We start from the raw sequence: 22,254 nt of genomic DNA, 5'->3' as shown, positions 1-22,254 counted from the left end.
TTTTCTTGGTAAAGTTTCTTCCGATTTTGGCTGATAATCAGACTGAATCACTTCATTTATTCAGTGCTGACACTTTTCATATTAGTTGATTTCTTGTTGGGGGTAGGGGGATTATTTTGTTTTGTTTTGCCCTAACCAATCAGTAGCTATACATATCTGTCCTGCTGTGCTGTTGCTAGGAGCAGTTAACATTTATCATTATGATTGAATAAATTTTAGTCTTTGAGGGTTGTTATTTCTGTAAGTCAACCTACAACAAGCTGTGCAGCTGCATCAATCACATCCATACTTGTCACCATTTTTGTGGCCATTTTCTGTCACTATTTTCCAGTAACGTAGCTACATAGGGAAGGTATACAGGAAAATAAAGTCTTAATCCCACCTACTAAGTTCTGATTGGACGACTGTTTCTCCAACTAATGGAAACTGCTGTCAATGGGCACAACACCAGACCTATATACAGTACATCTCAATCTCAGACACACTTTTCACACAAGTCTCTAGCCTCTTTTATCTGCCTTGTCTGGTTTTATTTCTTTTTTGTAAAGCACTTTGTAACATTGTTAATAAAAGTGCTATAGAAATAAAGTTTATTAATTATTATTATTATTATTATTATTATATAAATCTCTGGACAAATTGGAGATGTGGGAAGCAATTTAGAGGTCTGGAACCAGGTGATTCTCTCCTGCCCTCCCCCTTCCCGTTGATCTTGCCTTCATGTTTCCTGCTTCCTGCCTAAAGGTCTTTATGCATCGAGCGTTTACTCTCTGTCTCCCTCAAACATGTAACCTTACATCCCTCCTTGCCTCCCCCCCTAGCCTTCCACCCCTCCTCTCCTCTCTCTCTTTCTGCATTGATCAGTCCGTAGTGGATTAGCTGCAGATTTTGATAGCAGTCTGACCCCGGCTGGCCCTGAACAAGCCCTACTGGCTAATTGAAAGACAGCACACTGGTCTGCAGGATTAGAGACTGCTCTGTCGGGCCTATTACTACACACATGCACACACACAAATAAACACACCCACACTAACATAGAGCGAGATGGGCGGTTTATTGAGGTTTTTGGATGTGTCAGGCCAGAAGGGAATAGCTTGCAGTTGCAACTCTGAGAGAAATGAGAAATGTGACTAAGCCCTCGACACAAATCGGATGTTTTGTGTGTGTTTCTGTGTGTGTGTGCATGCATGTGTTTGTCTCTATAGAGTTCAAGACTGTTTGTGTCTGCGTGCATGCACTGTATCTGCTTATGTAAGTATTTGTGTGAGTATCTGCGTGTATTCGTGAGTGTGTATTTGTGTGACTGTGTATCTGTACCTGTGTGCGGGAATGAACTGCATAAAAAAAAAGCAACAAAAAAAAGTGGCTGAGCAGTAGCAGAAGCACAGAGGTAATCATGGACCGCTCCCTCGCTGAGCTTCAGCTGCAGGTAACACAACTAACATCTGACCCTGTAATTCCAGTGAAGAATGAGCCTGTGCATGAGTCCAATGCCGAATGTGCAAATAATGAATAAATCTGTGTGCAGAAGCAAATATGAGACATAAGTATAAAGTGCATTTGTGCATGTAAAATGCAGGATGGCGATTTGTGCATTTGTACCACATAATAAAACCACATGTATAGAGCGCACAGACTATATTTGATGTATGCAATGTGTAGTATACACTCTCTCTGTATGTGTGTAGTGAACTATTACATGTAATTCTGCCTGGAGCCAGACAGCTGAAGAAGTTTGAACTTGGATGGCGGAATCAGAAAACCACAACTACTGGAAAGAGAGAAACGTAGAACTAGAAAGAAGCCCAGAGGAGGTGGATACAGTACATGATGAGTCTATGTGTAAGCGTATGCTCGTTTGTTTATTCATGGGTCACCCACATGCTGCCTCTCCCTGATTGAAACCAGCAGTGTCTCGGCTCAGCTCAGCTCTATCAATGAGCTCACCCTTCTCTTCTTACTGCAGCAGTAAAAGGGAAAGTCTTGAAATCTTGACTGCATCAACCCGCAAGGCCCCCAGATGTAAAATATTTAGGCAAGGAACGTAGAGGAACAAGTACTTCTCTTTAAAATATTTAGACTATATACCATGCAACACTCAGGCCCCTCAATCCCCCCTTCTCTTCTGGCTGCGTATCAATAATGCATCCTGTTTCAACAAGATGGACATGTTTCAAAGTAGAGGCCAGGTTTGGTTGATGGGAAGTCGAATACACCACAGATCAATTTGGTAAGTTTCTGAACTGGAATTCACAGTGGGTCCTTTAATGACATCACTGTGGTAGACCAAAATGATTGATAACGCCACTCTTCTACACATGTTTTAACCAACAAAGGCCTCCCAGTGGTCAGTTCAGTGTTTATATTTGAAATATTGTAATGCCAAGAAATCCCTTTCACTTTGAGCTTCAAAATGGGTCATTAACTGCCAGCAGGGTCCAGCAATATCAATTTAATCAAACAAAACAAATGTATTAAAAACTCTAAAAACAGTATTTTCTGATAATTTAGACCTCTCTTTTTCAAGACTGCCAGCTGACATCACAATGATATTTCATATTTCAAGTGAAATTAGTGTCTTTTTATATATATATATTATTATTTTTTTTAATATATATACATATAGATTTTTTTCTTTTCTTTACAGTCTTTCCTCTGTATGATGTAGGCCTAGACCTAACCCTGATCTCAGCTGGTGGTAGGTTTTGCCTGCCTCCTCTTTAAATGTAAAAAATAGTCCTTGGTGGACAAAACACAAACACCACCTGTCAATTCTTCAAGAGAAGAGGTGTTGTTTCTGTGTCTGCTGTGATAGAAACCCTCTGTCCTTGTGGTCTCGCTGCATTTCAGTTTAATTCTTAGTCTCTGGTACTGCGACTGTCTTGAAGGACAAAAAAGGGACAGCCGCCGGCTGAGAATGTAACACCAACTTTTGGCTCGCTTCCCAGAAAATAATCTAGCAATGAGACTTGGTAGAAATAACTAGACTTTATTCTGTGGAGCCAGCACCCTCCCTATTCCTACGTTTTCACCTCTTGAACCCTATTTTTGTTCATTTTCAGTTAATCAAAGGCCTAATCCCCTCTGTTAATTCTGCTAATTTGTTCCTGTGCCACACAGCCACTTTTCCACATTTACAGCTAGTATGCTCTATGGAAGTATTTTGTATTTTAAGTTAATTATAGGCCTAATGCTAATAAGGTGTCATTTATGTACACACAACAGGAATTTCCCCTAAATATTCTACTTCACACTACCTCAATTTGCTTTCCTTTAATTACAGATTGACTCCAATGACAAAATTATTTGGAAAAGACCTTTAAATACTTTCTCCGGAATATATTCTTGTATATTTACATGCAGCTGTAACAATTTCTGCTGCCTAAGTAAAAAAGTGGTATTGATATTGTTATTGGTGGCATGTATCTGGTGTGCATTTGAGATTTTCTGCTGAACACAGTGTTACACAACTTGTACCAAACTGTACATTCTCTTAAACAGCCTAACATGCAAAGTCAGCAGTGAATCTTACATGGAAAAACTCTGATTCACATTAGATTTTAGTCTTTTAACACTGACTAAAGAAATAGGGAGGGGAATGAGGGACAAGCTACACACAGTGTTGGTACACCCACACAGGCTCATGTTGAGACTGAACTGTTGACCCTTCAATAATGAGACCTTCTCTCTCTCCACCAGGACACCCTGCTGACCCAAACACACATCTATTCTTCTTCTATTAATCTATCTATTCTTCCCCTGCTGGTGTCTTGCAGTACATATTTGAAGGACAGGGTACTTGACCAATGTACTGTAGATCACGTAATGTTAAAGAAATGCCAAACACACAGTACTACATAACAAGTTTGCTCCTTCAGGCCAAATCTGTGTTCTGGACACTTTCAAATACAGGCTATCATCAATCTTTTTAAAGCAGACAGATGATAATTGTGATTGTACTATGACAACAGAGAATTATACATTCTGTTACTAGGGGGTAGTTTCTCCTACTTGTTGGAGAAGTTAAGTAGTGTTTATTCTCATTTTGATTCAATATACAAAAGGTTTGCATTTAAAGAGCATACTGCCCCAAAAAAAGAATAAACATCACTTACATTGTAATTGCTAGCATGTGGAATTGTCCGCTCCCACCCTTTTGTAAAAACACTCTGACCCCACACTCTGCTGAGCCAAAGCAGTCTCTGCTTTGCATCGGGTGGTAATTAGTTTCTGTGTTATTTTTTTGATAACTGTACGGGACAGAGCAGATAATTGCTCACTGGAGTGTTATAATTTACCAATTGTCTCACAGCATTTCTCTCTGTTTCAGTTTGTGATTTCTTGCATTTCCCAGAGTGCTTTTCAACAACCCACAGACTCAGGGGATTAACTTGTCGCATTCAGCACTGGGTTCTACACATAAGTTAAAGAGAGAGTAACAATACAATAATAAAAGCAAGAGAGTGACTATTTGAATATGAGAAAAAAAGTGTTATCCACTACTCAAAACCCAACATGTCATGAGGTTATGCTGCACTAATGTCTATTTAGGCTTGTGTTATCTGGGCCTCTTCTCTGACAGCTTTCCAATGTATGAGTATTAAATGTTCAAAAAAGAAAGAAGAAAGAAGCACTGGGTGTTTAATTCTGAGGAACTGACACATGGTGGTTTTAGGTGAACAGTGAATGTTTGGTCTCTATTATTATTATTATTATTATTATTATTATTATTATTATTATTATTATTATTATGTCTCAATTAAAGTTATCATGCTCATTAATGTCATATTGTGTTGAGATATAAAAAAAAACCCTGTTGAAAATAGTCAAGGCTGCAAGTGCAATGCCTCGCAAGCTGCCTGAAAAAGTTGCTGACATGACCAAATACACCTGATATTTTACCCATAATGCAGCTAGAGTACCAGCCTGTGGGGTCAGCTATGCTCTACAGAAGCAAATGAGTTTCATCATCCATCGGCAAAAATCACACAACTGGAAGATGGGATGATTATTATCCACCATAGCTCGATTAATACAAACACCACCAACGTTTCCTCTGATTGCCCCGGGTCAGTTCCTGTCTGAGACACTGAACAAGCTCCAATCGTAAGCCACAAATATGCGCCGGTGGAAATGTTACATACATACAGAGAGATTTCTTTCTGTCTTTCTGAGCCTGCACCGGTGGCGGTAATCTGTTGACTGGACGTTCATCCTGCTGTGAGTCAGATAGAGAAATAGACTGAAGTTACTGTTGCCGGGCACCCGGTGATACTGAGGTGAGATATAAACTTCCCCCACCTCAAATCTCCATACGTGGAAGACTTCTCACACCCCCACCCGTATGTATTTGTGTGTATGTGTGTGTTTGTGTATTCCCTCCAGTACTGTGTGTGTGATAAGCCGTAGCCTGGAGGCTCTCTCCTCAGCTCTTATCTCCCTGACAGACGTTACCCCTGTGTGGCCGCAGCCCCAACAGTCACACAGAGGGGGCAGCAACGGAGCTTTTTCTGTGATTTCTGAAAGTTTTTATCAGATTTCCTCAGCTTTGTTTCTGATTGTCAGAGAATATTTTTTTGTACACAGATAGAGCCCCCTCCCATTCTCTTGGTTCTCATTTTAAGGGGATAAACTTCATTGGGAAATCACTTTGCTGTGGCAATGAAACTCATCTGGATGAAATCATTCCCACTGTTACTGCCAAGATTTGGATTCACCCGAGCCGTCAGAACAACGCATCTGATAGGAGATCAGTAATTATGTAGACTTAAAGTCACAATACAATTAAAAAGGAATTCAACACCATGGAAATTATATTTGTTATTATTAAAAGTATTTAACACCTTAATTCAATCCATTTAACAAAAGTATCAACAAAATTAGTGCAATTTATTTTTATTTTCAGCTATTTTTCTATTAAAATCTCATTTTTTACCTCATAGTGCATGAATAGAAAGAGATAAAAGTCACAATCAATAAAACTGTCCTCAAACTTTTCAGCCATCTGCCCCTCAACTACTCCTATCATCCAAAATCTAAAACGTAGCAACTTTCATAATGACAAAATGATAAATGTGATGGTTAATTTTATTTTATTTAACTACAAAAAGCAGTTATTTTCCCTTCACACCCTGGCTGTATGCTGGTGGATTTAATTTACTCATTTTCAAGAATTTGTCACAGCTCAAGATTTTTCATAGAGAATTTCTGACACTTAAATTATCTCTCCCTGTGTGGTGTTTCACCACAAGATCCATTTTTAACCACAATTGTGAAAACAAGACACAAGTGAAATGCCATTTCCTAGTGAATAGTGAGTTCTAATATCATTTTTAGGCACATCTTATATGAAATAACACGTTTGTTAATCACCACAGTGACACAGCATGCTGTGTTGTAGTGAAGCTCTGACAACACTGTTTCTTTTAGCAGCTTGGCAGGAACCAGCCTCCACTGAAAGCCAAACAGCTTTGATAAATCACAGCTGTATGTGTGCGAGCAGACAGGCGATTCAAACACAGGTAGTAATAATAATAATAAGGTAACCACAAGGAAACAGCAAGGCTTCCATATTTTGCCAAATTATTTGACTAAACAAATGTTACACCACTAGCTGATCCTGTGAGGAAATCCCTCTCCAGACAATATAAAGCAAACAGAGCATTTTCTTACCAAAATATTTATTCAATTATGGAATACCACCACAGTTTGTCATCTCCGTGGATTTTAAGATTTTTGTTAATACACAGTTATTTTGGTTAGACATCTGCTGTGTGTATTTTGAAGGTATTAATAGAGTGAAAACCCCATCAAACTGAGCCAAGAATAAACCAGAACCAAACTTAATGTCCACACCTCCAACATCTACGAGATGTTCAGCAGGTTGGTGTGTTGTTCTTTTTTTTTTTTTGCATTTCGCTACAATTTTGTCGCCTGGGGCCCAAACTAAGGAAACTAAATCAGCTCCATCATGACTGGCAGTCTAAAAAGGCCGCCATTTCCTGTCTGTTACTGTAGCAACACATCATATAGTATATACAGGAAACCTTGAAGAGCTGCAGAGACATGGTAGTTAGCTATGTTTGTATTTTATGTGTGTGTGAGAGAGACTGAGTGAGAAGGACAGTGAGAAAGATTTTTATATACGTGCCTCAACCTGTATGTACTAGCAGAATTGGGCAGGTTCCTGTAACAAATTACTAGTTACCAAGGACAAGAACACTTTAGAAATGTAGTACTGTATTCTGATTACATTGGATTTTTGAGGTCTAGAAGTATGCACAGAAAAGACTGAAACAAGGAAGCATATAGCATTTTCTGTGTGCTACATTTTATGTACGCAAATAACACACGACAAGGTGTCCTGATATATAAAAATAATGGACAATGGGGAGCCGAAGAACACAAGAGGCAGAGGAAACGCCATGACTTTGCTTCAAAGTGTTTTTCGGCACTGCCTCAACTATTAATTTTGTACAACAGGACATCTCAGAGTGCATTATCGTGCTTGTGCCACTACGCTACTTTAACAGAGGGTTGACTGCACAGCTAACAACAAGCTTACAATGCGTAGGGTGATAAAAGCACAACACGCACCAGCATCATTCAGTGTCTGGCTGATCTGCTCCCACAAATGGGCTTTTCTGTCTCTGTTATGATTCTGTTTCTGTCTGGCATATCATAAAGCTCCGGACAGACAGACAGAACAAGCTTGTCCTCCATTTTCTTGGTTACCAGGGTGACGAGTCCTGCCTCATGTAATATATGATTGGTTGCCTGAAAAGGAACGACATCGACAACACGAGCGCCTTTCTGAAAAGTTCAAATATTTTCAACTAGAAGCGCTCGGAGAGGCTGCATAAAAAAAGTCAGCGCATTCTGAAAAAAGCTGGGTGCAGTGCTTTTTCTCTAGGCACTATATGGACACAAGCCATAATTTGTCACATGCTCATTCAGTATGTGCAGTGAAATACAGGGTGGCATAGTCTTGAGGCTGTGCTAAAGGCTAGTAAGCAATAAAGAATAATAAATACTAAAATTACTGGGTTAAAAACGGACCCATTTTGGTTCGATATGGCACTGACGAGGCTGAAGATATACACAGGACGGAGTTCACCTTCTTGATGGCCTGAGGGAAGCAGCTTTTTCTTACTAAACTTCTATATCATCTATTTTGTTTGTTTGTTTTATATCAGTTTAACTCTTAGTCATGTCCATAGTATTCATTTGTTAACACAGTATCAAGCATGAAGTACTGTTGTTATGGTAATCTGCAATTTACTATAAACTACCCTGCACACTGATTTAGAATGGTGGCTGAACTGTTGAACAGATCTTTGTTTGAGGTCATATTACTTTCAGGGACGTGTGCCAGCCAATCAAAAAATAAGCATCCAGTAGTAATCCTCTAATTTCTAAAATGAATTTATCAAAACTTTGGGGAGTAATGTATTAAGTTATATTGCGCTAATATTTTGAATATTATAAAATATACTATACTATTCCTATATCACTCAACCTCGTCTGTGTGTATCTGCATACTGTATGTGTGTTTCATTAAGCCTGTACAGAGGTTAGTCCAGGGATTATGTCTGAGAGAGTCAGTGCCAACGTTTCCCCCCATGGCTAGATTATCTGATTATTTTATGCACAGAGCTGCATGGTCCAATTTGTATGTGTGTGCATGTGTGAAACACTGTGTGTATATGTATGTGTGTGTGTGTTTGCCTGCAAAGTGAGTATGTGTCTTTCCAGTGGACAGATATCTTGCTTGCCGCAGGCAATCCAGGAAATGCTTCTCCACTGGTCCCCTCAGATGTGACTGTGTGTATGAGTGTGTGTATGTGTGTGTTTGAACGGCAACAACAGCCCCTAGCCCAGTGCCAGCTGGACTCCCCATGAAAGGACTGGATGTATGGGGGGAAGGATAGAGTGATGGGCAGAGGGGTAGAGGACAGAGTGGGTCACAGCCTCCTCCCAGTTCGCTCTTTCAAACTGGATGAGATGTCATGGGAGTTTTTAGAGGACTTTCCTGCCGCTCTCCTCCTGCTGTTACCTCTGTTTATGTCTCTCCATTGCTTTCTGATTTTTTCACCGTCTCTCCTCCAACACTACTTTTACCTTGGTTTTCAGCCCTTCTGCAATCACTTTTCAGTCTTTTTTCTGCTGCCCACCGCACCTCATATCCCCTCCCATCCTCCACTCCAATAGTTTTTTCTGCCAACATCCTCTCCCTCTCTCTCTGTGCACGGTGTGCTGGGCAGATCCAGCTGGCACCGTGGCAACCAAGCAAGCCATGCATAGCTGGCATAATGTGCATGTGAATGGATGGGAGTTGTGGGGTGTGTGTGGGTGTGTGTGTGTGTGTGTGTGTGTGTGTGTGTGTGTGTGTGTGTAATGGTTAAGGGGGGTGCTGTACACATTTCACTCTCATCAGCAAAACAAAATCTCTAGCTGCCTTACAGCAGAGTTCACTCCTGAGAGCTCAGGATACATAAGAAAGAAATGGACTGTGTGTAGGTGTGTGTGTGTGTGTTTATTAGGTTTCCCAATATGCCTCCAAGTGCCATCCAAGCTCTTCCTTCAACTCTTCTTCATCCCCTTCTCCTCTACTATCCTCCCCACTTCCTTCCTCTCCTCATCCTCATCTTTCTCTCTCTTCCGATAGTCTCTTCCTCCTGCCTCACCTCTCTTCCCCCATCTCTTTTTTTCCCCTCATGCAACCCCACATCTCTGCCTCCTCTAAGTCGTGGCCCCGGTGGAGGCTGAGGGGAAATCATGACACGTGACGGCTGCTTGACGGCAGCAGAAAAGCCAGACAGCACGGTGCTTTCATCTACCATTTAACAGAACAGAGTGGAGCCGTTAACAGTTCTCAGCAGGGAAATTAGCGGGGTGTGTTTGGCCCGTGTACACAAAGTGCCGGGGTATTAACTGTTACATTATTGAGAGCCGGGGCCTTGCGCGCCTGACAGTTTAGATCTCACACTGAGAGACTGGAACTGGCCATCACTACAATTAGTGGCAAGTGGTTTACTCTTAATGTTCTTTCTTCAGGAAACACAGATGTATACTGAACAAAAGTAGGGTCTCTTTGATCCAAAGACATGATATCTTTTGGTTTTACTGAAGGCACTGTGCTAATGTATGACACCAAGCCATTTTTGTGTCAGTGAAACTTTTAAAAAACAGCTTTCTTTGATGATGATGATGATGACGACTTCCATGCTAGCTGCACTCAAAAATAAAAAAGCTGTAATTAACTAGTCACAACAAACTAATCTCAAATTCTCAGAATAGCACGGTTTAGCTTCACCATGGCGTACCAATCTATGATTCTATGCATTTTGACTGCAACCTCACAGCAGAAGATGCATACTGCACATTGACCTTTGATATTGCTTGGTAGAAGGGCCAACCTGTAATGGTCTCCTTCCTCAACCAAAGCTGTATCTTGTTCTGAACTAATTGGCTCAATACATGCATAGTACTGCAGATGACTACAGAGAAAGCACCATTTTAAAATGTCTTGCTGTGTTCAGCTCAAGTACTGTCTCAGTACTAAGAGTTTTCCATTATTGAACCACTACAAGGCTTTTATTGTGAACCAGCTATAGGAAATACAATGCCCCAAAGTTAGTGGTGCTTTATTAGTGGTGATATTGTTAAAAAAAGGTCTACATGACATATTGACATTTTCAGCAGATGATTTTTAAATATTGTGGTGAGGAATGGCCACAGTGAGCTGGTTGGATGAAAAGAAGAAGAAAAGAAGCAACAGGCACTTTTTGCTGTTTGTGCAAATCAGCTTTCATTACGTTTACTGTGCCATGCTGTCCTATGGAAAACTTTATTAATTTTTTTGGGGTGTGTGCACGCTGATTGGTTCAGCAATTTGGTTGCTGGTGCTTAGTTTAGTAGCTCATTTGCTGAATTCCCTTGGTTTGTTTCAAATTATAAAAACATTCATTTTCTGTAACAGACTTAAAGAACTTCTTAGACAGACGGGCAGTATCATGTTTTGTTCAGAAGGTATATGATTAATTCGCTCAGTGGGTTCAGTGGTTTAACTGCTGGTGTGTGCTTTAATTAGTAACTTACATGTTGCTGAATGAGTCGTTTTGCAATGTATATAATGATTTTTAGATAGGTGAGTCAATAGATGCAGTCATTTTTTGATTCACTACCAGTGGCAGACTGGCCATCTGGAGTGTTGGGAGTTTTTCTGGTAGGCTGCCTTCAGATTTGGGCCAATGCAAAAGAAAAAACATTCAACCACATTGGGCTGTGGTTCTGATGACTGGCCCGGGGAGTGAGCTGGTGGCCCAATTCATTTTGAGGTTATATGTCATGATTCACCTGCTGTCACCACAATTAAGAGTTTATTTAATGCACATTTGCGATGCTAGTAGGTATTAACATGGTCTTGACAGGATTAGTTGGGCATTCAATACTTTTTATGACTTTATGGTGTAGTGGTTAAGGACAAACACTTAAGCATGTAACATTCACTGCATAATTCCTCCTAGCATAGAATTTATAGTCTAAGGTTATTTGTAGCATTTGTCCCTAGAAGGGCTAAACACCTGACCCTATGGTGTAGTTGTTAAGGCTTTTGACTCGTTTGGAGTTCAAGGCTCAACTGTGGTGCATTTTATGTCAAGATGAATGTTGGCTTAATGTTGACTCTGTTGCTATTGTAACGTTTATTGGGTATTGAGCTGATCTCATTAAAAAGTCCAGGGCTACTTTTTATTGTCCAACAGCCTAAAAGAATAGTGTGCGTCTTCCCACCTTGACACCAACTTGAATTAGACATGCAAATTTTACAATCGAGTATCTGGTCAGCAGAAGCTAGGAATCATATTAATGCTGAAATAATAACATTTGCATTTAAAAAGTAGTACAGACACACAAAATGAGGATTTCTACAATGACAAACATGGCAGGAAGCAGTAAATACAGGTCACAGCTTTGATTCCCACAATAGTCAAAGTGAAAGTGTCCTTGAGCAATACACTAATTCCCTATATATTCATGGGAAGTCAGATGAGTGTGTTGGCTAAAACGCAAAAAAAAAACAAGAAAAAAACCAAACATGCTACCATCTTTGTTTATTCATTCAGCAAAGCGCTCTGTTAGCCCACACATCGCCAGCTTGAGTCTAAGTTCTGGCACTCGCCTTCTATAAGTAAACGTGTTAAATTGAATTAAAGTTCCTACGTTACCTTATACCCATCTAGTTATTTTACTGTGGTGGAACACAAGCAAACCGTGAAACACCAAGGACACATTTCACACAAAGGAGGATGAATCACAAAGTCTGGGCTCGATCTCAGGTACTTGCATGAAAGATAAAACATTTGTGTGTGTGTGTGTGTGCGCGAGTCCTCAACTTAAAGTATGTGTGTTTACTTTGTGAGTAATGTGTGGACTCTGGGAGATTTTACATGTGTCTGTAAAGGATTTCAGTGTGTTAAGCTTATGTGTGTGTGTGTGTGTGTGTGCTATAAGGGGAAAGAGTACTCTCCCTGATACTTTGAGTCAGTCACAACGCTGCGCTTCCAGCAAGAACAGTAGCAGCTTAGCCACTTCTGAACCTCCCACACATCCCTCCCAACACACCGCCTGGCTACAAAGCATCTTTGTTCTCAGAGGAGACAATTCAAATCTCCAGCTCCGATTTCCCACGGATTTTCTAAATGTAGCTTTCTCTCTGTCTTTTGGCAAAATAGCAGAAGTTGTTTTTTTTTGTTTTGTTGTAAGCTCAACATGGTGATTATCCAAACTAATTCCTCAAAAAAGAATTGAAGAAGAAGGAAGGAAAGCATTTTGACCAGTCAAGCAGGCAGTGTGGAGTGCAACACTGTGGGAACACACACATACGGTGATAAAAAAGACACTAACAGGTTTCGAGGCCCGTCTGCTGAAGTGCAGTAAGGCATTTCAGCATGCAGACATGTTCCTGGGTTTGTGTGCGCGTGCTTGTGAGTGCAGGTGTATGTGTGTGTGTTGGATCAATGTGTGAAAGCATCATCGGGCAGAGGAAAAACCCCGACTGAACACTGTGTCAATAGCAGCCGAATCACCGGACTAGCAAACGTCAAAAGACCCAGCAGAAAGATCAAGAGGGCATGCAGACACAACCGTCATACTCTGAGGGGGAGATTCAAAGGTAAAAGAGGAAAGAAAACATAAAAGAAGAAAGATAGAGCACTCATGCTTAGAAGGTGTTAGTTGTTATGTTAAAAAAATGAAACAAACAAACCTGGACAAACTGGCTCACACCAACTTGAACCCCTTTGAAGAATTTAGAAACCCTCCAACAATCCCAACACTGTAGTGTCCACCACAGGGCCAAAACGCTGTAACGAGGGTCTACTCTCAGACTCATAAACCACTATTCACATTTAATTTACGTCCTGCAGAGCTACAGTTTCCTGGTCGCAGCGTGGCTGTATAGACTCCAGTTTCAGGAGAGTGGTTTCGATCTGAAGTTATAAACATTTCGAGTTGGCCCTTGTCCTGCAATTTGGCCCTGCTGTGGGGAAAGGGTCAATCAAAAGCCTCTGCCGCCCCTTGCTGAAAGCTGGCCAGCAAGGAGGAATACATGAAAAAAATCCAGTGTGAAGATTGAGAGAGACCAGCATCCCTGCAGCTCTCAGATCAGCCCTGATCCCAGCATGTGTGTGACAAAGATATTTATGTTTATGTGCATGCATGTGTGCATGTGTCTGCATGTTTTAGGAAGGATGTAGCCTATATGTGCATGCAAATGTCTATATGTGTGAGTGTGCATGTGTCAAGGCACACACAACTGTACATGTGAAAATACATATGTGCACGGGATAATGCGTGCAGTAGCATCAGCTAACTGGTGTGACTCACAGTGTGTGTGTGTGTGTGTGTGTGTGTGTGTGCAGGCAGTGATCGCATGCTGTTTGAGAAAATTGTCCTGTTGTGTTAGATGGAATGTTCGGCTGTGTCACCTGTGTTCATCATATTTTCAGGTAAATATACATGCACCTGTACTCTGTTGTGTGCATCTGTGGAGACTTCCACACATGTACAGCAAGCATGTGTGCGAGTGTTGTCTGTGGTTTGATGGACTCACCGATGACGATAGTCGTGATCTGGTGCCTGCTGGCCCCTTGCTTGTTCTTGACCTCGCAGATGAAAGTGGTGTTGACAGCGTCATCCACCTTCCTCACTGTCAGCTTGTTGCCGTCCACCACCACCGTGTCTGGCAAAGCACCGGACGCCCTGGAGAGAAGGGAGCCGGAGGGAAAGGAAGGAAGGAAAGAGGGATGGAATAAAGGGGGATTGAGGTGGTGAAGACGGGATTTGGTGAGATGAAAAAGGAAAAGAGGAATGGAACATGGAAAGCAGGAGGTGATGGAGGGAGAGAAAGAAAAAGATAGGAGAAATGAGGGATAACAGAAGAAAAAGGAGAGGCAACAGAGGGAGGGAGGAAAAAATGTAAGAAAAAGCAGTAAGAAGATATTCGATAAAAGATGATGAAGCAAAAGAAAATCAAAAAGATAAAATCGATGAGAGAGGGAGAGAGGAAAATGAGAAAAGATGGGAAAAGATAGAAAAAAAGAAAAACAAGAAAAAAGAGACAGTTTGTGACTGTGATATTCAAAGACAGCATTAATGTGAGCAAAATCACAGACGTGAACAGCAGCGTTCTGTCTCCCTGCTCAGTTCATCAAGAAAACCACACACACACACACACACACACACACACACACACACACACACACACACACACACACACACACACACACACACACACACAACACAGCACACCATCTGTCCATCAGGATGAGATGTTAAGAGCGTTTGTGTTTATCAAAAACTTACGAAGAAATTATCAATAAAAGGAAGGATTGTTATGCACGCTTTTGTCGTGATTATAGCAACAATTAGAAACTCAGACGGTTTCCCCCGGGGGAGGTGGTGAGAGAAGGATCAACTGTACAGATGGACGGAGTGTGATTCTTACGCGGTCCAGGTGACGGTGGTGGGTGCAGGGTTGGCGTTGGCCAGGCAGAGGAGCACGGCGTCTGAGCGGCCAACGTACCAGTTGTTGTCGTAGCCCTCTATGGATACAGAAGGGGGGTCTGAAAGAGAGAAAGAGAGAGATAGGGTTGATAAAGAACACTGTTTCCGCATCAATCATTCCTATCGATGAAATCAATGAAACTGAGATTCATAAATATGTTTGACTGCATCTAGTTTGCTCAGAAACTAGAGTCGCCCCACAATACAGTGCATTGACATGTTAAGTGTCCACTTTTGTTAATTATGAAAGAATTGTGGCCTATACAAGATTTCTCTAGTCATCATCTCAAAATTTAAGACCTTTCATAATTAAAAATAAGACTTTTTAAGCCTTTTTAAGGATCCACAGGTGCCCTTGACAGTCCTAAAATCTAGAAACCCAAAATACCTCTTCCCACTTTGCAACTCTATAGTGCCCACTAGCAAGCCATCAACTGGTTTCAGCCTCTCAGTGCAAGATTCTCTCTCTTTTCAGCGAGTTGCGTGGTTCATAATATCTGTCAACTGTGGCAGACTAGCATATATAACAACTTGATATGAAGAAGGTCACCGTCACAAGTGTCTTTTCATAACAAGAAGGGGCTGTGTGTGGAGTGTACTGTAAAATGGGCTTAGAGGATTGATAGTAAACAGGATGAGGCTACCTTCATGAATCTCTGCCATTTTGAGATGTTTTATTAATCTGTCAAAATGTTGTATCCCAAACAAAACCTCAATACAAGCCGAAAAAGGGATGGTATGCCCTGTGTGTATAGAGATGTGTGTAAGCTCTGCTGTATCCTGAATAAAAATCTCAGAAATGTGGAGAAGAAAATGCTACCTTAAAGAGCTTTTCCCTCGAAATCAAGGCACACTTATACCAGGAGGATGAGAAAATCAGTTAGTGCCACACACATAAGAGTCTTACGTTAAAGTGAAGGCAAACCAAAGCAACGATGTGTGTAGGAAGTTAAAACAGGCAGAACAGAAAAACTTAGCTCTGTTTCCCTTCACATTTTTCACTTTAAAAATCTAAAGAAAGAGGGAGAGATTGAAAAAGAAAGAGGGAGAGAGAGACAGAGAAGGGAGTGTGAAGAGAGGACAGTGTGCCACAGCAATGAGAGAAAGAAGCAGCAGGACAGGAGGGCAAGTGTGTGGTGTGATGTGTGTTCCTCCTAGAGAGCGCTGACCTATAAAAGCTGATCTGAGTTACACAGCAGACAGGAGACATGATCCCTCACACCATCACTAAACTAACACACACACACAGCCAGGAGTGTAAAGCGTGTGTGCTCTGGTATTTCTATCTTTGCAGCTCCTCACCTTGATTAAGGGTTGCTTTTAGGGTTAAAGTTAGAATTAGGTTTCAGTTGTGGGGTCGGAGACTAAGGAATGAGTGTCCTCACAAGTATATAAGTATAAACATGTTTGTGTTTGTCTTACAGCCCACAGCATACGCACTGACAGCTTGACAGGTGAGATCTTTCAGCCTTGTTTGTGTTCACATTTGAGTATATGTATTGTTATAGGTGTATACATACTGCATATATGCCTATACACACAAATACTGTATTCACATAGATGTTAAATCTGCTTACAAACATACATACATACGTACTGAGATGCACAGTTTGTGTATGTTTCTTAAAAGCCACTAAAGGAAATTTGACAGCTTGATGGGCTGGCATGTATTCCTCGTTATTTCTTGCAACAGTTTGACAGGCAGTTTGGTTATGTGCAGATTATAAAAAAGAGGCTGGACAAAGACAATCTGTTCCATCTTTGCAGTAAACGGCAAACAAGGTCACAAAGTTGAGACAATGCTGTCAGCTTCCCTAAATCTCTGTAAAGCCATGCTGAACCTGCCTTATGTTTTAATCTCATGTAAATTAGAATGGAATTTAATGGATTCGACGAAAGCAACGTGTGTGTACACATTTGTGTGTAAACACGTGCTTTTGATTTTCTATTCTCCTAAGTGCCAAAAGTCCTAAAAGAACAAAAAGATGAAAAGTCCCATGTGCCAACATTTTGTGCAACTGAGCCGTTCTTCAAGTTTGGGCTTAGGTTTAAGATAGGGCGCTAACGGAGGAATCTGTTTAGTCTGTCCTCATATTGTATGTAATTACAGAATCTGGATTAATTTGTCACAATCTGCTTATAAATTAAGAACAAAACAGAAACGGTGTACGGCTAATCAGCAAAGGATCAGATGGAATGTCATAACGGTAGGCTAACTGTAATGCATGTATGCCAAGTCATTTGTTTAATAAAATGTATATTAGTTATAGGCTACTGTATCAGTTAATCGATTAGCTAACCACGGATCGTGTGGCAAACATATGCTAAGTCAATAAAGGTTTAAAACAACTTTAGCCAAGGCACAGTTGGTTTTAGGGGTGGTTTTAAACTCTTGTTCCCTCACAAACTCACCTATAGGAAGTCCCAGCAGCTGGTTGTATAATGACCTGCCCCCATAAATGAAATGCTAAGTACACCAACACTGGGAGCAAAAATTGTTCTCCATTATTATGTACATTCAAATGACAATCAGTCTCTCTGCACTCGTTGTTTACTTCCCAAACTTATTAGATACTCTAACATACTCTGCAGGGCTGCTATACTGTATGTAAATGGGCCTTTACACAGGCATTACACACACACATTGCATTATAGAAACAGTGACTTTTACAACAAATTAACAATACGGTTTATTCTATTCCTGTGTTACATCCAGTGTTTAACCTATGCACAACTGAAAGTGTTTTCAGATGTTACAGCAAATAGACCAGATGTTGTTTTATTCAGATCATTAGAGAAGTGACTTGGAAGTGCTTTAGAAGGGGTGTGTGTGGATAAAATGCTGCATACAACATATTAAATCATCATTGCTGCCATCTCATCATTGCTGTCTCACAGCTTCGATATAAATGTGTACTGATTGTTTTTATATTTGGAAATCTGTGTGATGTCTATAGCTTAGTGGTGAAGTGTCTACAGGTGACTGCCAAAGTAAGGGCCTAAAGGCTCTGGCAAGGCACTGATCTGTGTCTGGAGTTATTGGCAGTTGGCACTTTTGGATCCAGCCAAGTTGTTTTTATTATTATTTGGACCCATGACACATTATAGTAAAAGTATCCTATGGGGCTATGCATCATTTATCATTAATATTCAAGAAGACATTATTATGTGAAATAAGTATAACTATTAAAGTGGGTAGGTGTGTTTTCCTTACACTCCACAGAGAGCTTAATAGGGTAAGCCCACGGCCGCTCCTGTGTCCTCTGGTCGACCATGCAGGTTACCTCCCTGCCGTTATCTGCAGCCGTGGGAACCAGCCGATACTCGCTGCGTACTGTCACCGTGCCATCCGATCCGTTCATGGTGCTGGTTGAGTGGTTCCCTCCAACCGACGCCAGCCACTTGATGGTGGCTGCTGGTTTGCCGTCAGCTGCCTCGCACTGGGCCACCACCACCGACTTGGAGCCAGCCTGGACGGTCACAGCTTTGGCTGAGTTATTAGGCTTGGCTAGGGACAGAGAATGAGAAAGATAAGTGAGAAAAAGAAAGATATAGAAACAGGGGAGTAAAAGTCAGATATTGGAAGAGAGAAAGGAAAGGGACATCAAACGTGAAGCAGAGGAGGAGAAGAGGGAGGAGGGCAGGGAGAGAGCAGAAGAGGAGGAGGTTCAATCAGTTTGTTGTTCATATACACCGTGGCATCCTACTGAGGCTGTGATGAAACTCTATGTGGGGGGGGCCTCTGGTGTGAACCTAGGCCACTCAATATCACAGACAGAAAGAGAAAGTCCAGCTAGATAGTTAAAAAGTTTTACAGTATCTACATTTAAGGGATTATAGAGCATTATTATGTTTAAATCCTATTAATGTGTTTTTTCATGATTTAATGACAGCTGAAACGCTCTTCAAATAATCCAGAAAAACGCTCTTTCCTTGCATATTTGTGAAAATCTTGCAAAATAATACTTAAAAAAAAGTAAGAACAGCCTTGTCTTTAATTATAAAGCATTTTTGACATTAACCAATAGGTTTTGAGGGAACTTCATCATCATAGAATCTTTTGTAGGTAGTCCCCTAATTGAAGTGAAACATCAAACATACATAACAGTTATGAGGCTTTCACATTACAACAGTGATATGCAAAACATTGCTTTTCCTTCTCCCGTCACATTTGCTTTGTTAAATCAAACTGGACTTGTTCTATAAAGTGGCAATGTTCCATGAAAATGTCCAGACTCTAAGATACTATCAATCAATCTGTAAATGTCAGTGAATTCCATTATTTCGTGATGTCAAGTGTTGCAATTTACTTTTCTTGTTACAACCACTCTTCTGAAAACACGTGTCATCTTGTACTGCAGGATGTGATTCAGTAAATTTCCCCTATTGGCTGTATGTGTACAGACACAGTAATAGACATATTGGAATTGAAAGATTTTATTTATCAAGAAAGAGTCAGGCAATTATTGAAAACATTTTTTTGTCAGTTCATTGCCTGCTGGTTTATTGAGGCTACTGTCAGTGTCTGTGTGTTCTTTAGTAGATTTCTTTCTGCTAAACATGTCAAGAAAGTAGTCCTTGCTCTTTGAGACTGAGAGTTTCTATTTCTATTAATTTTTAAAATGGTTGAAAATTTTCTGCAGTCAAACTGGACTGTAAATATCTCAACATAGAGCCATGCTGTTTTAATTTGGACAATTAGTCACAATAATAAGAAACATATACCACCATCAAACAAAACAGACCTACAAATGCTTCGTATATCATTAGCCTTTAGCAATACACTCAACAGTGTTAAATGATTTTTGAATTACTTTAATGTATCCATTCGAGGTGTTATTTTTAAGGCTCTGTCTCACCAGCATTTAAAATGGTGAAATTTTATGGCAAAATCATGGATATGCTCGCAGGGACAAATGTTTTGCGCCAGTGCTTTGCATCAAGTTGAACTTTGGTGAACTTTGACCTTGAAATTTGGCAAGCTGTGCAGAGTTGAGAAGGGAGCCAGGGTTTGAACTTCTCTCTCTAGCTCTCTATTTCTGTCACTTTTCATGTGAACAACCGAGTGAAACACTATAAATGTCTTCCACAAGAGGCTGTCTGAATATGTGCACCATTATTTCTCGATATTTAAACAATATCGCGTCTCTGCCCTCCCTATGATGGCCGGCTTTTCACTCCGCCTTCCAGTGTTGTCATTCGGAACAACTTTAAACCATTTGATTTCTGACATGTTTGGACAACACGTTGTTCAAACCACTCTTTTTAATAAAACCTCATATTTAACAAACAGAGGAATTTCGCTGTGCAAATTTCTGTTGTAACCGGGTCTTTATAGCATACGGCAAGTGCCAATCGCTAATGATTCTGGATAAGTCTGAGGTTGACATATCACTACCTCGCTGGCTTTGTGGTGAGTGTCATGCATTGTTTTTTGATAACTTTGATTATGCATCAAAGCTGCATGCTGCTGTGCAGATTTGCACTTGTTTCTGCATGCAATGGTAGGTTTCTCAGTCTTCTGAGGTTCTTATGTAACATAGGTTAGAAGGACAGGATCCATTGTATCTGCTTTACTGAACACAACTGAACTTTATTTCTGATTAAGAATTCCCTTCCTCCTTAAATTCCTATCATAATTTCTTTATGTCAATTTATAGTTTTAGTTATTAGCTGTTTATTTGTGGATGATTGTGTCAGCTTTGTTATTTTGATTGGCATCAAAATTTGTCTTAAATTCAAATCTAGGCAGATTTAAAAAGATCTTAAGTCTTACATATATTCTTTCTGAAACATGAAGATATCATAGGACACGAGATGAAACAAAGAGCAGGAATAGACACGGAGAGCTGAGACGAAGCAAGAGAGTGTGGAAAGTTCAGACATGCAGGAGATAAGCAAAAGAAAAGAGAGGAGACACAAACAGAGAGGACGACGAAGGAGTTGAAATACACATAATGAGAGAGAGAGACTGACCGTGCAAAAAGGAGAGGAGAGCAAAGCAAAGTGGCAGAAAGGGGTTTGGGTTGATCTGCAAGACATTGCATCCAACTGAGCCCGCTGCTACTCCTCAAACTGGTCTGAGGCATTCTGAGTACAGAGTAATTAGAAGGCAAACAGAAAGCCATGCTAATGGAGCTGAATAAACACTGCCCCCCCCCTCCTGCGGTAGTATCAACAGGCTGAATGCCAGAGACTGACAGGAGGACAGGAAAAATGCATTACAGTAATGTTTCCAAACACCATTAACTGCATGAGGTGTGTTTGATTTATGAAACCAAGCACTTAGAAAGCTTAAAAGGTGAACACATTTCTGTAGAAGTCATATTCACCACATGCGTTCGTTTTAAGTATTCAAATTGCATTTTGATGAGTTTTTAGCCAAGGATTGTGGTTTTTATAACAGAAGTATTGCAGTTATAAACTTTTCTAAACTCCCACTTACATTTGTAGATTACAATATGGAGATATGATTTGCACTCTAGAAACAATTAGACTTTAAAATCACAAATTTCCATGAAGGGCCATTTGCTGTGAAACACTGTCTCTGAGGCCGGTAGGGATTCTCAGGAAGGCAAGATGCTTGCCCTAACCTGAACCTGAGACTTCTCTAAGACTGTCTTTCTTTTCACCTTGGCAGCAGTTACAGACCAAGGCCTGTGACTGGAAGATTGCCAGTTCGAATCATAAACAAGTTGGGAGTATCTGCCAGTTCGAATCATAAACAAGTTGGGAGTATCTGCCAAGTGCGAAGATTTGTAACTGAGTGTGAAGCCGGCTGTTGCTAAATTAAGGTGGCATTTACACAGGACAGCTGACATCTGTCATAGTCACAGAGTTTGTGTTGAAACCAACCAGACACCCAGAAAGAAAATTAGTGAAGCCCAGTACTGACCCACATTAATACTTACATTTGGCCCACATTCTGCCATGCAATAATGCCATGCTGAAGCCATTGCAATCTGGCTGCAAGGACACCAACTTAACCTTGATATTGTGCAGAACTGGGCCAGATCCCAGCCACAATGTAGCCTTTTGAAGACCCCAGCTCTAAACCAGATTAGTGGAAGTGGTTTGTAGCACTTGGCCCAGTATCCAAATCCTGCACATATCTTACATGTGGCTGGTTTGAGATGAGCCATTTTTGGAACAAAGCCCCCTTGCCATTGCCATAACTGACCCATTTAC

The 22,254-nt window shown here is 40.7% G+C and overlaps 1 protein-coding gene across 3 annotated transcripts in view; it reads right to left on the bottom strand.

The window, feature by feature from the left end:
• Window positions 1-22,254, bottom strand: part of pvrl2l (PVR cell adhesion molecule related 2 like) — a 283,769-nt gene that overhangs the window by 132,142 nt on the left and 129,373 nt on the right. For all 3 annotated transcript variants that reach the window (XM_044171844.1, XM_044171846.1, XM_044171845.1), the window contains exons 4-6: window positions 18,281-18,574; window positions 15,008-15,125; window positions 14,114-14,262 (exon numbers count right to left, since the gene is read on the bottom strand). In XM_044171844.1, the coding sequence (XP_044027779.1) occupies window positions 14,114-14,262; window positions 15,008-15,125; window positions 18,281-18,574 (561 nt within the window). The remainder of the gene's footprint in view (window positions 1-14,113; window positions 14,263-15,007; window positions 15,126-18,280; window positions 18,575-22,254) is intronic.

Source organism: Siniperca chuatsi, linkage group LG17 (genome assembly GCF_020085105.1).
Source record: "Siniperca chuatsi isolate FFG_IHB_CAS linkage group LG17, ASM2008510v1, whole genome shotgun sequence".
NCBI lineage: Eukaryota > Metazoa > Chordata > Actinopteri > Centrarchiformes > Sinipercidae > Siniperca > Siniperca chuatsi.
Note: the sequence above shows the minus strand (reverse complement) of the source record. Positions and strands in the feature narration are given on the sequence as shown.